The sequence below is a fragment of the Accipiter gentilis genome, chromosome Z, assembly GCF_929443795.1.
Source record: "Accipiter gentilis chromosome Z, bAccGen1.1, whole genome shotgun sequence".
Taxonomy (NCBI): Eukaryota; Metazoa; Chordata; class Aves; order Accipitriformes; family Accipitridae; genus Astur; species Astur gentilis.
In genome coordinates this window covers 89,113,098-89,125,459 of record NC_064919.1, presented here as the reverse complement: position 1 = coordinate 89,125,459, position 12,362 = coordinate 89,113,098, and the positions used below count along the sequence as shown (strand labels likewise).

General features: G+C 39.8%; 1 protein-coding gene across 7 annotated transcripts in view; it reads right to left on the bottom strand.

The window, feature by feature from the left end:
• Nucleotides 1-12,362, bottom strand: part of NEDD4L (NEDD4 like E3 ubiquitin protein ligase) — a 192,877-nt gene that overhangs the window by 98,608 nt on the left and 81,907 nt on the right. For 5 of the 7 annotated variants that reach the window (XM_049794601.1, XM_049794602.1, XM_049794605.1 and 2 more), the window contains one exon: nucleotides 10,076-10,129. In XM_049794601.1, coding sequence (XP_049650558.1) covers nucleotides 10,076-10,129 — 54 coding nt within the window. Of the gene's footprint in view, nucleotides 1-4,090; nucleotides 5,314-10,075; nucleotides 10,130-12,362 lie in introns of those variants that run through there. The other 2 variants (XM_049794599.1, XM_049794600.1) reach the window with 2 other exon arrangements.

The window sequence follows — 12,362 nt, the reverse complement described above, 5'->3', positions numbered from 1 at the left end:
CTGAACAGAAGTTCCTATATATCTGATATTAATCCACAGTCCAACTAAGGTAGAATATTGTAGTAGGGTTTCACTGTATAAGGAAGGTCTATAGAAATGTTGAATTCTTTAGATACACATTTCTAATCCTAGATAGAGCAGAAATGTGCATCTTTTATATACACGACATAACATTAGATACTGTTTTAGTAACACTGTTGAACTAGAAAATTTTCACCAGCAGTTCCTCTAAATCAATCAGCAATCTCATTGATCTGCTTTCTCTTAGGTCAAACCCACAAATAAATAATCCCTGATATGATTAAACAGATTCGACTCATAGCTCTTCTAGTGGGATATAAAAGAGGATGGTTCAAGGTTTTAAACTTGTCTAGAAGTAGCAGTTTTCTGAGTGGATTACTATCTATCCTTTGCAAACTTTTGCCCTCACAGAAATCTATTCCAAATCTCAGGAAATCACTAAGGTAAGAAGGGGTTACTAGCAACCTTTTTACAGTGAAGAGGTATCACTGAAACTAAGAAAAATGGCAGGCAGAATGAAAGAACTAAGAGGAGCATTCATCCCTTCTAGAAAAAAGTCAAAATCCATTGTGCTGTATGTCATAATATAATAATGCATTAAAACACATTATTATAATTCTGAATAAGAATGAAGATTTTTCCCCATTTGTACTGCAGTCGTAATTGTCAGTTGCTAATTACTAATTTTATAGAAGGATTCCAGCAGACAACTCTGCCTTTCCCCTACACAGTTTAATTAAGAGTAGTTAGCTCTGCTCTAGGTGATAAAAATTATTCCTGATCAAACACAAAGCTCACCACTGACGCATCTGAAGTCCCCTGCCTCAGTGACAGGCAGAGGTCTCCCATGAAAGCATTTCCATTAAAACAATGGAACTGGTATCCCTTTCGCCCCCAAATTCAGGGTATCAACAGAAGCATGAAGTTTTGAATGACCTATGACAAAGGGCAGAGTAAGGCAGGGAAGTGGATGTTACAGCCTCCGGGAGAGGCAGCAGGAGAGGAACAGCAGTTCTAGTTCCTCAGTTCCATTGATTTCCACATTCTTCAGATGAATTTTTTTAACCACTTCCCATAGAGTCCATACAAAAGCTATCACGCGCATTGCACATGTTCACCTCAACCCTGCTTCCACTTTCACATAAACGCAATTTTGCCAAAGACAGTGTCTCAGCTAGAGTTTAGGCAATCAGTCACTGGTTTGCCACGCGGCACCAGCCTGAATGAGGCACACGTCTTAGGTGCCCACATTCAAGTCTTCCAAGCACTGTGCAACATGGAAATTTGGCCCTTCGTGACTGCCAAACTGCGTTTATCCTAGCTTGGTCTTTTTGGTTTACATGCCCCAATCCCAGCTGGCATCTTAGGAGCATAGGTAGATTCTCTGTACTTTCACAACAATATTTATTCTAAAAGTATTTATAAGAAAGGAAAATAAAAGCTGAGTTGTGAGAAACACAGACTTGCAGAGTTGAGAGTTGCCATTTCTGTTTGTTAACTAAATATAATTCAATACTACTACTACTACAACAACATTTTGTTAGGGCCCTTTGTATTTTTATAATGACAAAGATGCCTTTGTCGGGTCTCTAAAACAGTTGTCCAATACATGAGATTTTTGAAGCGTTTCCCACAAATACAGCTATGCACTCACAGACCCCAAATTACTAACAATGTGAGTATTTGTTATATGCCACAGTATATATACACACTTAGCAGGAGCCTATTGCATTACATATAAAATATCATAGTAGTCAAAAGAATTTTTAACAAGGCTTCCAAATAAAACTTTTCACAATTGGACATAAGCTCATACTTTACTTAATATTTTATAATGACTTGTAATGAAATACATCCTGCTTGCCCAAAACTGCTTCTGTCTAAAACAGAAGATATTTGAAAGGTCATAAACACTTGGTAGCAGTAGGACTGCAGACGCCCGCTTGAATGTTTTCACTCAAGATAAATAAGGCTCTAGCAGCTGCTGCTTACAGCCCCAGGCTCATGGCCTATATCAATCAAATACACACAAACTTGTTTAACTGGAAGAGTCTAGAATTATTTTTTTTTTTTTTTTTTTTTACACTAACAACTATAAAACATGGCAACTTTTGTCATCAGCTTAATAGAACAAATATTTCAGGCACACCCTTACTTCGCATCATAGGTCCTCCAAACAAACTTCTGTGGGATAGATTAAAAATGACACCTTACTAAAGAATGTTTTATATTTCAACAAAATAAAGCAAAACTTTCACTAAAATGCTTTCATTCCCCACACTTCCTAAGGCATCTTGCCTAGCCAATCACTTCTACCACAATATTTCTGGCCTTACTACAAATATGAGAAAACACCACAAAAAACTTTGAAGTGTCAATTCTTTATTTTTGAAACTTTTTGCACAAAAGAATGCAAGTACCATTTGGACTGAGTGCCTCTGTGACTGCCATGCTTCATGGCTGACTAAATTGATTTCACATGGTAACTAAAACTAAGAGCACATAGGAACAAATTTCATAATTCTCCTCTGGAAACACTGAGGTATGTCTTTGGTATATGAATCATCACTACAGTGAAGATCAAAGAAGTGACTTTAAGGGGTAGATCCTTTAGGAAAATGAGAACTACTGCAGAGACACTGGGGCACCTCTCTGCAAGTTGCACAGATCTGTAAACCTCTGATGTTTTTGTACTAGGTCTGACATACTATAGCTACTTATATAATTGGTTATGGTGGTTCCCCATGAACAGCTATTATTTGAAAGGAACAAGGGATAATAAATAGGAAAGGGAAACATACTGTACTGCATACATGAAAATCAAAAGAAGAAAATCAGTGAAGTTTCTGCATTCCAAATTTACCTGCTGAAATGGTCTCAGGCTGGCAGGAAAGATACTGTACACTAATTAAGAAAATTGCTACCTTATAGAGACTGAAAAGAAACTGTACTGGCAAAGGACTTTAATTTATTTTACTTTTTAAAAATAAAAGCCTAGGGATACTTTGTCATTTTCTACTCACAATGTCTACTGAAGAGCTAAAAAGAAGGTTATACTGGAATAGCATGGAGACTATTAGCTTTTTCATAAGAAAGCTGCAGACTCATCATACAGCCTTGCTGCACTGAGCAGCTGTCTTTCTGTGCTACATTTCACTGAACGAAAATGCAGGAGAACAAGAACACACAAGCAATGAAGACCAAAATCTCTTACAGTGAATCTGTTTTCACAGCTGGAGACAGAGTGCTTACTATTCTATATACAGCATCACCGAGCTTAGGAACTCAAGTGGGCAGTGTTAAATTGCACAGTAAAGCAAATTAAGTAAATGACTAATCTAAACCTTAAGTTTCATTCCTACTTTGCTCTTTTAAAAAAGTGGTTTAAAACATAAAACATCAATCCCTCTCCCATTATAACAAAGAAAAACCAGAACTGTCGAGCCACTTGTACAATTGTTCGATCAGGACTTGTAGCACACAAAAACCAGGACACGTTTTTAACTTCCAGAAAGAAAAAAAAAAAATTACTATAAGAAAGATTATCCCCCCCCCCCCCCCAGCTTCTTGGTACCCTAAGTCAGTGTGTTGACTGGAATTATCATAAGATTTCTACAGTCTTAGCTACTATTGCATTACAATACATATTTTTAAATTGTGTAGAGGTACACACACGTGTACATAATACTCAGAAGGTGTCAAAGTACTTATTTTTAAAAACAGAGTGCATGAAAAATTCTTCAAGCAGCAAGGTCTCAACCGACTAAAATAACGTGAACACTTAATTTGACATTTGAATGTTCTGGTTTTTAAAAATCTTTCCAGCTGATGTAACACTGAATTAAGAAACATGTGTGACATTAGGATCTCAAAATATTACACTGGATGTAATCATAACTGAGAGCAAAGTTAGATTAGATTAGAAATAGAGATGATTCGTGGCTTGCTCCAGAGAAATGCAGAACATTCTAGCACTAACAATGGAAGTGCTTCAGTTGCCCCAAGTCTAGAAACCTTTGTATAGCAATTCTGTATTTTACTAGCATAGCATACTCAGCATCATACTTACTGTGGTGCTGGCTGTTGTAGGACCAGGGGTGCCACGACCCTCTTTACAAACAACCTGATTTTGTTCTTCAGGACCACGGGTGACAAGAATTCTGAAGTGCTGCTGCCTTGTGTTTTGATCTGGTCTGATTTTAAACAAACATCCCTGCCCTTGAGGAATCCGCTCTACCGAATTGCTTCTAGATATTTCTGACCCGTTCCTGCCATTTCCATGCAGTTCTGAATACAATCCATTATCTGTAGGGCTAATTTCTTCTGTTGGCGGCTGGACAGGGTAGGAAGTACTCCTTTCTAGCCGTATCCGGGGATACCTGACCAATCTGTCCCCTTTTGTTCCAGTAAAACCAAAGTTATACTCGCCTCCTGCACCTGTACCGCTTGTCTGCGGTTGCTGTAACTGGAGAACAAAGAACTTTTTCCCTGAATTCGCTGACATATCTGGCACGTGTTGCAAAGACCAGCGCCGGGGTTCAGGGGTGGGAGCATTATTTTGAGCCTCGGTACCAAAGGGTAGTAGAGTAACCTGAGGTACGTCTGCACTTGAAGCCCGATGCTGAATCCTCACACCACTTATGTTTAAACCTGGAGCTGCTTCATTTGCCTCATCTTCTTGGGTAGTTGATGAAGCATCCTCACTCTGATTATTAGAAGGAATAGTACAAAATATTCTATGATTACAGCAAATAGTTCCATTAATCTGTTGTCCTAACTCTCCCGTCAGCCTGGGTGGAGAATTTTCAGGAGTCACCTCTGGACTGCTTGGAGGAGAATGGTTTTCAACAGGGGATGCATAATGCTCCCTGAAGTCCGAGAATTTACAAGGAAGCGTCTCCTCAGGAGATTCCAGGGTTGTGCACTCGTCCGCGCAGCCGTTTGCAGCGTTGCGCTGAAGAGAGATCTGCATTGACGAGCTTCTTGTTGGACGCGCATCAATACTGTTCAGCAGCTGGGGAATAAACATGGATGTACTCCTTTTTAAGGAGCCCACTTCTTGCAAATCGCCGCCACCACCATAATCTGCTCCATGTCGAGAGAAAGCATGAGGACTGTTTCTTCTTGGCAAAGTGTGGAATGCCATGAAAAAGTCATCTTCTCTCTCCCGGTCGAGGATCTCCGATTCGGGGGCTGTGTTGCTTCGCCCAGAGCCAAAATGAAACCGCAGCCGATGGGCCATGGTTTTACAGAGAGAAGAAAAGGAGAGGGAGAACAGCAACAATTCAGGCACTGCCAGAAGTTAAAAACCAAAGACATAAACTCCAAGAAAAAGTGTCCCATCTGCCAAACTGTTAGCACTGCAGCCCTGATAGCGACAGATAGCAGAAATAGCCCAAGTGGCAAGCAGCATTCCAGGCATGATTGGGTAAGAGCAATCAGCGCTCCTACACACTGCGACATAGGGTAGGATGGTGGGAGTCACGTGGCCTGGTTCCCCCTCTCCAATGTAAGCTAGTGGGGGTTTTGTTTTTTCTTTTTTTTTTTTTTTTTTTTTTTTTTTAATGCCAGCAAGAGCCTGAAACAGCACCTTCACAGCTGCTCCTTTTCCATCAGAGAGGAGCGGCCCCAGCGGGAGAGCTCTCACAGCTGACTAAGGCAGCAAACACACTCGGCACTGCTATAAATCTAAACCACATCATATTCACATGGCACATTTGTGTAAAGCGCGCACACAAATTTAACTACAACAAAAATACTTCAATTTAGTGATAAAAGTTGAAGTCAACTCCACATGCAAATGAGAAAAATTATTTCAAGCTTAACATTTTGGTGTGTGTTACAGCATTAGGCTATCATGGCAGAACATGAATAAATATAGCACGGTTATGCTTTCAGTTTTAACTGTGCTAATAACATGATTAAGCAACAAACTTCTCGCCTTTGAAAAGCCACAACTTTTACATTGTCCCTACGATCGCAATATAACCTACACTACCCTGCACAGTCCCTTTTAATAATTAAAAATTACAACAAACAAAGCAATCAAACATATGGCAAAGATTTCTCACACAGTAAAATCAGCAGAAATGTGCAAGATGACAGGAGACAAAGTTTCTTTTTCAGTTTTACCAGGCAGTAAAGACCAGGAAAAACCAGAGACGAGTGTTGCATGTCCTTTTGTACTGATTTGTCTTAAACATCGTACAGAAACTCTGCCTGCCCATTGCTGGCCAGTCTCCAGCAAGAAAGTTAGCAATATTACAACGAGTGTGATTGCCAGCACCGAATACAGTTATGCTCTCTGAGAGCCAAAAGACCTCAGAAGAAGAACAGACAGACAGGATACACCAAAATGTAAAACAAACACCCTAAATCAGCTCTATTACAACACAGAAACTCAGTGGTCTGAGGATACTCACATTTGAAGTGTACTCACAATAGCACTTGTTAGCACATACTAGAAAAGAAACTCTGTTTAGCAAGAAGTGTAGTTTCATTTCAATACACTGACATTTGCTCCCTAGGAGAACTTCAAAGCCCAAGTTTTGTCAACAGCTCTGAAAATTTGTAGGTGGGGGGTCAATACTCTAGATAGACATTTAAACCTCTGTTTGCAAGCAGCTTGTTTTCAAAAGACAGAGAATGACCAATCATGAGAGAAATGGAAGCTTAAAACGATACAACTGCCAGACAGCACAATCCCCTATTGTTTTAAGTGGACTATGAGCCAACAAGAAGAAAAATATGAATAGCTTCTACACAGCAACAGTACTGTAGATTGCCTTGTGGAAGGCACAGGTGTTGATATTATTTTATCTTATTTTTCAGATAAAACATATTATCCAAGGACACAGTGTCTCTTTGCACCAAAGATGAAGCTTGCATCATATATTCTCTGTTTTGATTGGGGGGTAGAAAGGAAAGGACATACTGCAAAGACAAAGTTCTTTGATAATTTGGGAACATGAAGAAGAAACAGAGTTCTTGCAATAAAAACCTTGCAAGTATTGACTATAAGTATTTCAGAGTAAAACCAAAATAACCAGTTCAATGTCTCCTCATTCTGTAAGTATAACCTCATCGAAATCTGCTACTCTAAAAACCTCCATGTACTTGTTTTGTCAACAGCTCAGAAGACCTTCCAAAAGGAATCCAAGGGCTTCTAAACAACAGGTTGCTGCCTTTGGAAGGAGGTTATGAGCCCAAGGGCAGACTGTCTACAGAAGCGGGACCACAGGAAGAACAAACAGAAGTACTGAAACTTACTAGAAGTAAAAGGCCAGTACTGCATACAGAAACGTGGAAATCTTAAGCCATACATCTGACATGAGTATACCAGAACTGTCATTTCTCAGCTGTCACCACGTACAGAATTTTGACCGTCACACAGGGACATCCCCGCGCATGCCACTGCCCTCTGCAGGCCAGCATGACACCTCTCCCACCAGTTGTGCTTTGTCCTCTATGCCAGCACAAATGTACTCCAACCATCCCCCAAGACACACGCAAGCCACGCAGTAATGTCTGCACAGTCCTGAGCCCTGGCTTACATACTCTGCCTCACAGTTACAGGATTTCTGCTTCAGCGTTGTTTGCATCAGCTGGCAATGGAAGAGGGCCTTAAAGCTGGGAAGAACTGACCAACAATCTCCCTTAAGTTCAAAAGGTATAGGATAGTTTTAATAGTGCAAGTGGTCAATTATGATCACTATATGTCAATAAATATGCTCACAGTCAGCCCACTCTAAATAGACACTGTCACAGATTTACTCATTTACTTCCTCCTAAAGGAAGATACAATCATTTGGCTATAAGTCCTTTTTTTCCCCCCAGAAGATTACAGCTTGTATGTTTCCTTTGCTCTATATTTAATAGGAAGGTAGAGGAAGACATTTTCCATAGTGGTTTGGTTTTTTGTTGGTTTTTTTTTTTTTAATAAAAGGATCTTCACAACACTGACCCTAACCTTTGCAAAGCAAACAAGTTTAGGTTCAGTAGAGGTTGTACTGCACCCAACCAAGAAAATGTTAATACCTGAACTCATAAACAAAGAGATGGTGTTACAATTTTCAAAAGACAAAACCCCAAAAGACTTTTTCACCCAGTATGCCATTGCACTGGCATATTGTTGGTGGTGCATTTCTTTGCCCCTCTCCAGGCTGATGTACGAACTCGGGAAGGCTCACCAGCCCTTGGCGTAGGCGTGAGGAGCCGGGCAGCGAAGCGACCCTTGGCTGTGCCAGGAACTCTTCCCCAGCGGAGACAGGGAGATATGCTGTGCGTCTCAAGGACTCCTGCTGCCCGGCGGAGGGAGGAGAGAGAGCCACTTCTCAGAACAACCTGCAGCCAGTTCTCTCTCCTAACGACCTGCAGACCTTGTTAGTACAGTCCTCCCCCGACAGGCTGGGAGCAGCCCCTCTCTGTGTTTGGAGCTCTTCTCCAACAGCCTGGGGATTTTCCAGCGCAGCTGGCATCCCAGCAGTTTGTGGATGGCAAAAGTCAATCACCTCCCAGACCCACAAGCAGCGGTACTACGGGAGGCCCTTGGAGCTCTCCCGGACCGCAGCGGGCTGGGACCAGCATCTCCCTCCGAGCGGGACATGTATCGGAACTCTCCTGTTTGTGAAAATCAGAGATCTGTTGCCGAAAGCCGACACGGCCAGGGCTGGTTCTCTCTGCTCCTTAAGGCTCGACCCTTCGCCCGTTGAGACAAATGCCAAAGCATTCAAATTGAATATTTTCACTGAACTCATGGGGAATTTTTAAAAAGGCATACCTCTTTTTTTCTCTTCTACTCCCTTTTACTCTCTTATGTGCTTCTCTTAGTGTCTTTATGCATGGATGTGTACTCACTTGAATACTCTATAGTAAGATAGCCAGTACATAATAAGATATAAGTGATTACTTTCAAATTTATACTTAAATTACTGTCACAATTTTTATTCAACTGTGAATGAACTTTAGGCTGCTACTATACTTATAATCCCTTTAAGCTATAAACCGTTGCCCATGTCTGGGACTAGGAGTCGATCCAGCCGCACCTAGACTCCGACAGGAGTTCAGAAAGCAAGGGGGTCTTCTCTGAACCTCGTGACTCAACAGGAAGGTCTTCCTTACCCTTTCCCACATTCCCTGTTACCCTATTATGGTTTTGGTTTCTCTATATATCAGTTTAGTTTGATTCTGACTTAATTTTCCTGTATGCATTTTATCCATGTACTAAGTAATAGAGTGAACCTTGCCATCGAAGTCTGTGAAGTGGCACTTTTATACAAATTTCTATTTAATCATTTTTCTGTTGCTAATACAACTGGAGGTCATTCTTAAAGTGATTCAAACCCCTCTCTCATTTTTAAATCCCCCCCCCCCCCCCGCAACACATATGTAACCTAATATGTTCAGAGTAAGCGTCAGTTATTGTATGTATTGTCTATGTGAAAACCTTATCTACTTAATCCTAACAAAAACAAGCAGCAGTAAGATGTTGGAAAACTTCTCTAGAAAAGTTACTGCATCAGACAAAGTTCAAGACTAAAGACACTAACAATATGCTGGGCTTTATGAGGCAGAGAACTGAAAACATAACAGAGCATTTTTTTTGCCATTACCTTAAACATTCATACACCCACATGTTGAGTACAAGGTACAACTCTGGTAACCACATCCCAAAAAAAGGTTGCAGAAGTATTGAAAGGTACAAGAAAGAGACACTAAAATGATCGGGGTGAAGCAGTTACTAAGTGACTAAAAAGGTTGGGACTTTATTGGTTTGCAGTGGAGAAGCCTAAGGAAGAATACAATGAGGTTTTCACTGTCAAAATACTGGGTTAAGGCGGACCATTTTGGTCTGACCCAGCAGGGTACTACTATTGAATTTAGTGCTCTGAATATTAGACCCCAAACCAGATGCTTTTTATGCTTCTATCTGCATTTCTTAGCACACTTACTTGAACAGCAGATAAAAATACACCTTTAAGATGTGCTATATTTTCTTCAGCTGTGATACACAGAGCCTTGTGATTAGTAAAACACAATGAAGACAAGCACTCACCAATCTGTTTTCATCAAACACTTCAAACAGGAGACGATGATTGGTTGGGTTTACCTATGAGAAAATCCAAATAATGTCACTTTAGGTTCATTAGCTTGACGATAACAATATAGGGGTACTAGTTCATACAGTAATTAAACCAAAGGCAAACAGAGCAGGACTAACAGGTTTTATGTAAATCTTTAGTTTTCCTTAAACTGGAGCACTAGAACACTTTTGTTTCTAAACCCTACTGCAACTAGAAATAGCCCAGCAGTTAACACTAAAAGCTCTCATTTACTATGTTCAATGCAAGACAGTCACTGCATTCCTCTTTCTACAGAAAGCTCCATAGAGGAAAAGCATAGCTGCTGCATATTGCCAAGCTGCATGCAGCCATAGGGATGAGAGGAATTTGGAGAGGACATCCCTGGGCAAACCAGACTGCCTCTGTCTCATGTCACCTCCAGTATGTGCTGCGGCCAGGAAGAGCTAGGTGGCTTTGGCTGCCTCGAGCACAGCAGCAAAGGTAACTTGGTCTCAGGAAAGGTGGCCTGGCCTCCGAGACAAGCTCTGTGTTTTGGGAACAAGTCCCAGGCTGGACAGACTATCAGGGCTCCCAGACTTTTTTTGTTCTACAGCTGCAAAGCTCAATGAAACTGCATGGAGCAAGAGTTTTATTCTGTTTCTTTCAGAATGTCACAATCATCTGTATTTTGGACTGTTCATTGCTCACCATTTCTAGCCCATTTATGACACAAGCCTGTGGAAAACCCAACAGAAGTCTCTCCAACACTTGAAAACAGAAAATATATCTCCATAAAATTATTTACATTGAAGTAAATTTAAGCAGAAAGACTGCCAACATTTGAAAGGAAAAAAACAAACAAAAGAAGTCTGGGAGGAAGACACAACATCACTATTAAACAAGAAAAAAGTTCTATAGTATTTGATCAACTTGATATATTTTTTCAGAAAAACTTTGTAAGCCAGGTTACTATGTCCAACTTGTTTAATTGAGAAAATTTAGAAATAATATTCCACAATAGACTGATAATTCTGTGGGGGTGGCAATGGACTTCCCCAGTTTTAAGACAATCAGAGAACTGTGATACAGAAAAAAGGGTACGCGTAACTTTATATATCCACATTATTATTTAGGATTTTCAAGATGTTTTAAAAGAGCTTCTATGAACCGTATCTGTAGTGTAAGCAACACAAATTGTGGCAGTTTTGTGTATTCTCTTTTCCTGGGAAAAGCAAATTATTAAAAAGGCTACCTTGAATAATAGCCGTTAAAATTATAAGCACAAATAAACATAACAAGCTTGCTTAATCCTGAGTAAATATATTTCACTTTAAAACACATGAATTTGTTCCTTACAGTCTATCTTACAACTCAGCACATTTACAAGACCAGTATTCATAAAGATGGGCTTATGGAGGTGAGGTCATCCATTTCTGAATCCCATAGGCAATCAGGATCATATCTGGGAAAGTTTGAAATGTCTTCAAATAGGTAAACAGTTTAAAACTTTCTTTCACTTCCCTTTCCTGTGCAATGGTCATGATAGTAATCCCTCTGTATTAATTTGTCCTCTATGCTGAAGGCAAAAGCATTTGAACACTTCACCATAAAACGCTCTCTTACAAGGCTAATGACTTTCTAGGAAAATTACAGTATTAAAATTCCTCTGCATTTTCACAGGTAGGTAGCTTAAGTTATCCCATGGTAGAACCACCTCTGTAACAAGAGGTGTGCAAACATCAACAACCACTGTGATGAAAATAGAAAACCTTAGGTCCAGTCGTAATTTAGTGTGAAGACAGTTACTATGGACTCTGCATAACATCTAAGTCCATATTTTGGCCTCTGGGTATGTTATAAAAATCAAAATATTTCATTAGATAAAGATGATTTTACATACGTATTACCAGCTGCAAAACCTAAAAAAGCTATTTGGTACATGTTTAAAAATAAAAGTTCCACTTAAACCTCAAAAACCTGTGTGTATTAACAGTTACATCGGTGGGAACTATCTATCTAGAAGATCCTATTAGCAAGACAGTCAATTGCTAAGGCTCTATAAAACAACATTCAATATGATACCCGTTTTTAAGAATCTACAATGACATCTTTTCTCAAGCAGCTGTTTAAGATTAAATTCTAAAAACCACTGAAATTGTACCTAATCTTTTGTGAAAGCTACAGCTGCACTAAAATTAAGTCATTCTTCTTTGGAAAAATACTTTCAACAACTAAATAACAAAGTTGTTTCCACCGTTCTCATTTATATTATGTTGGTTT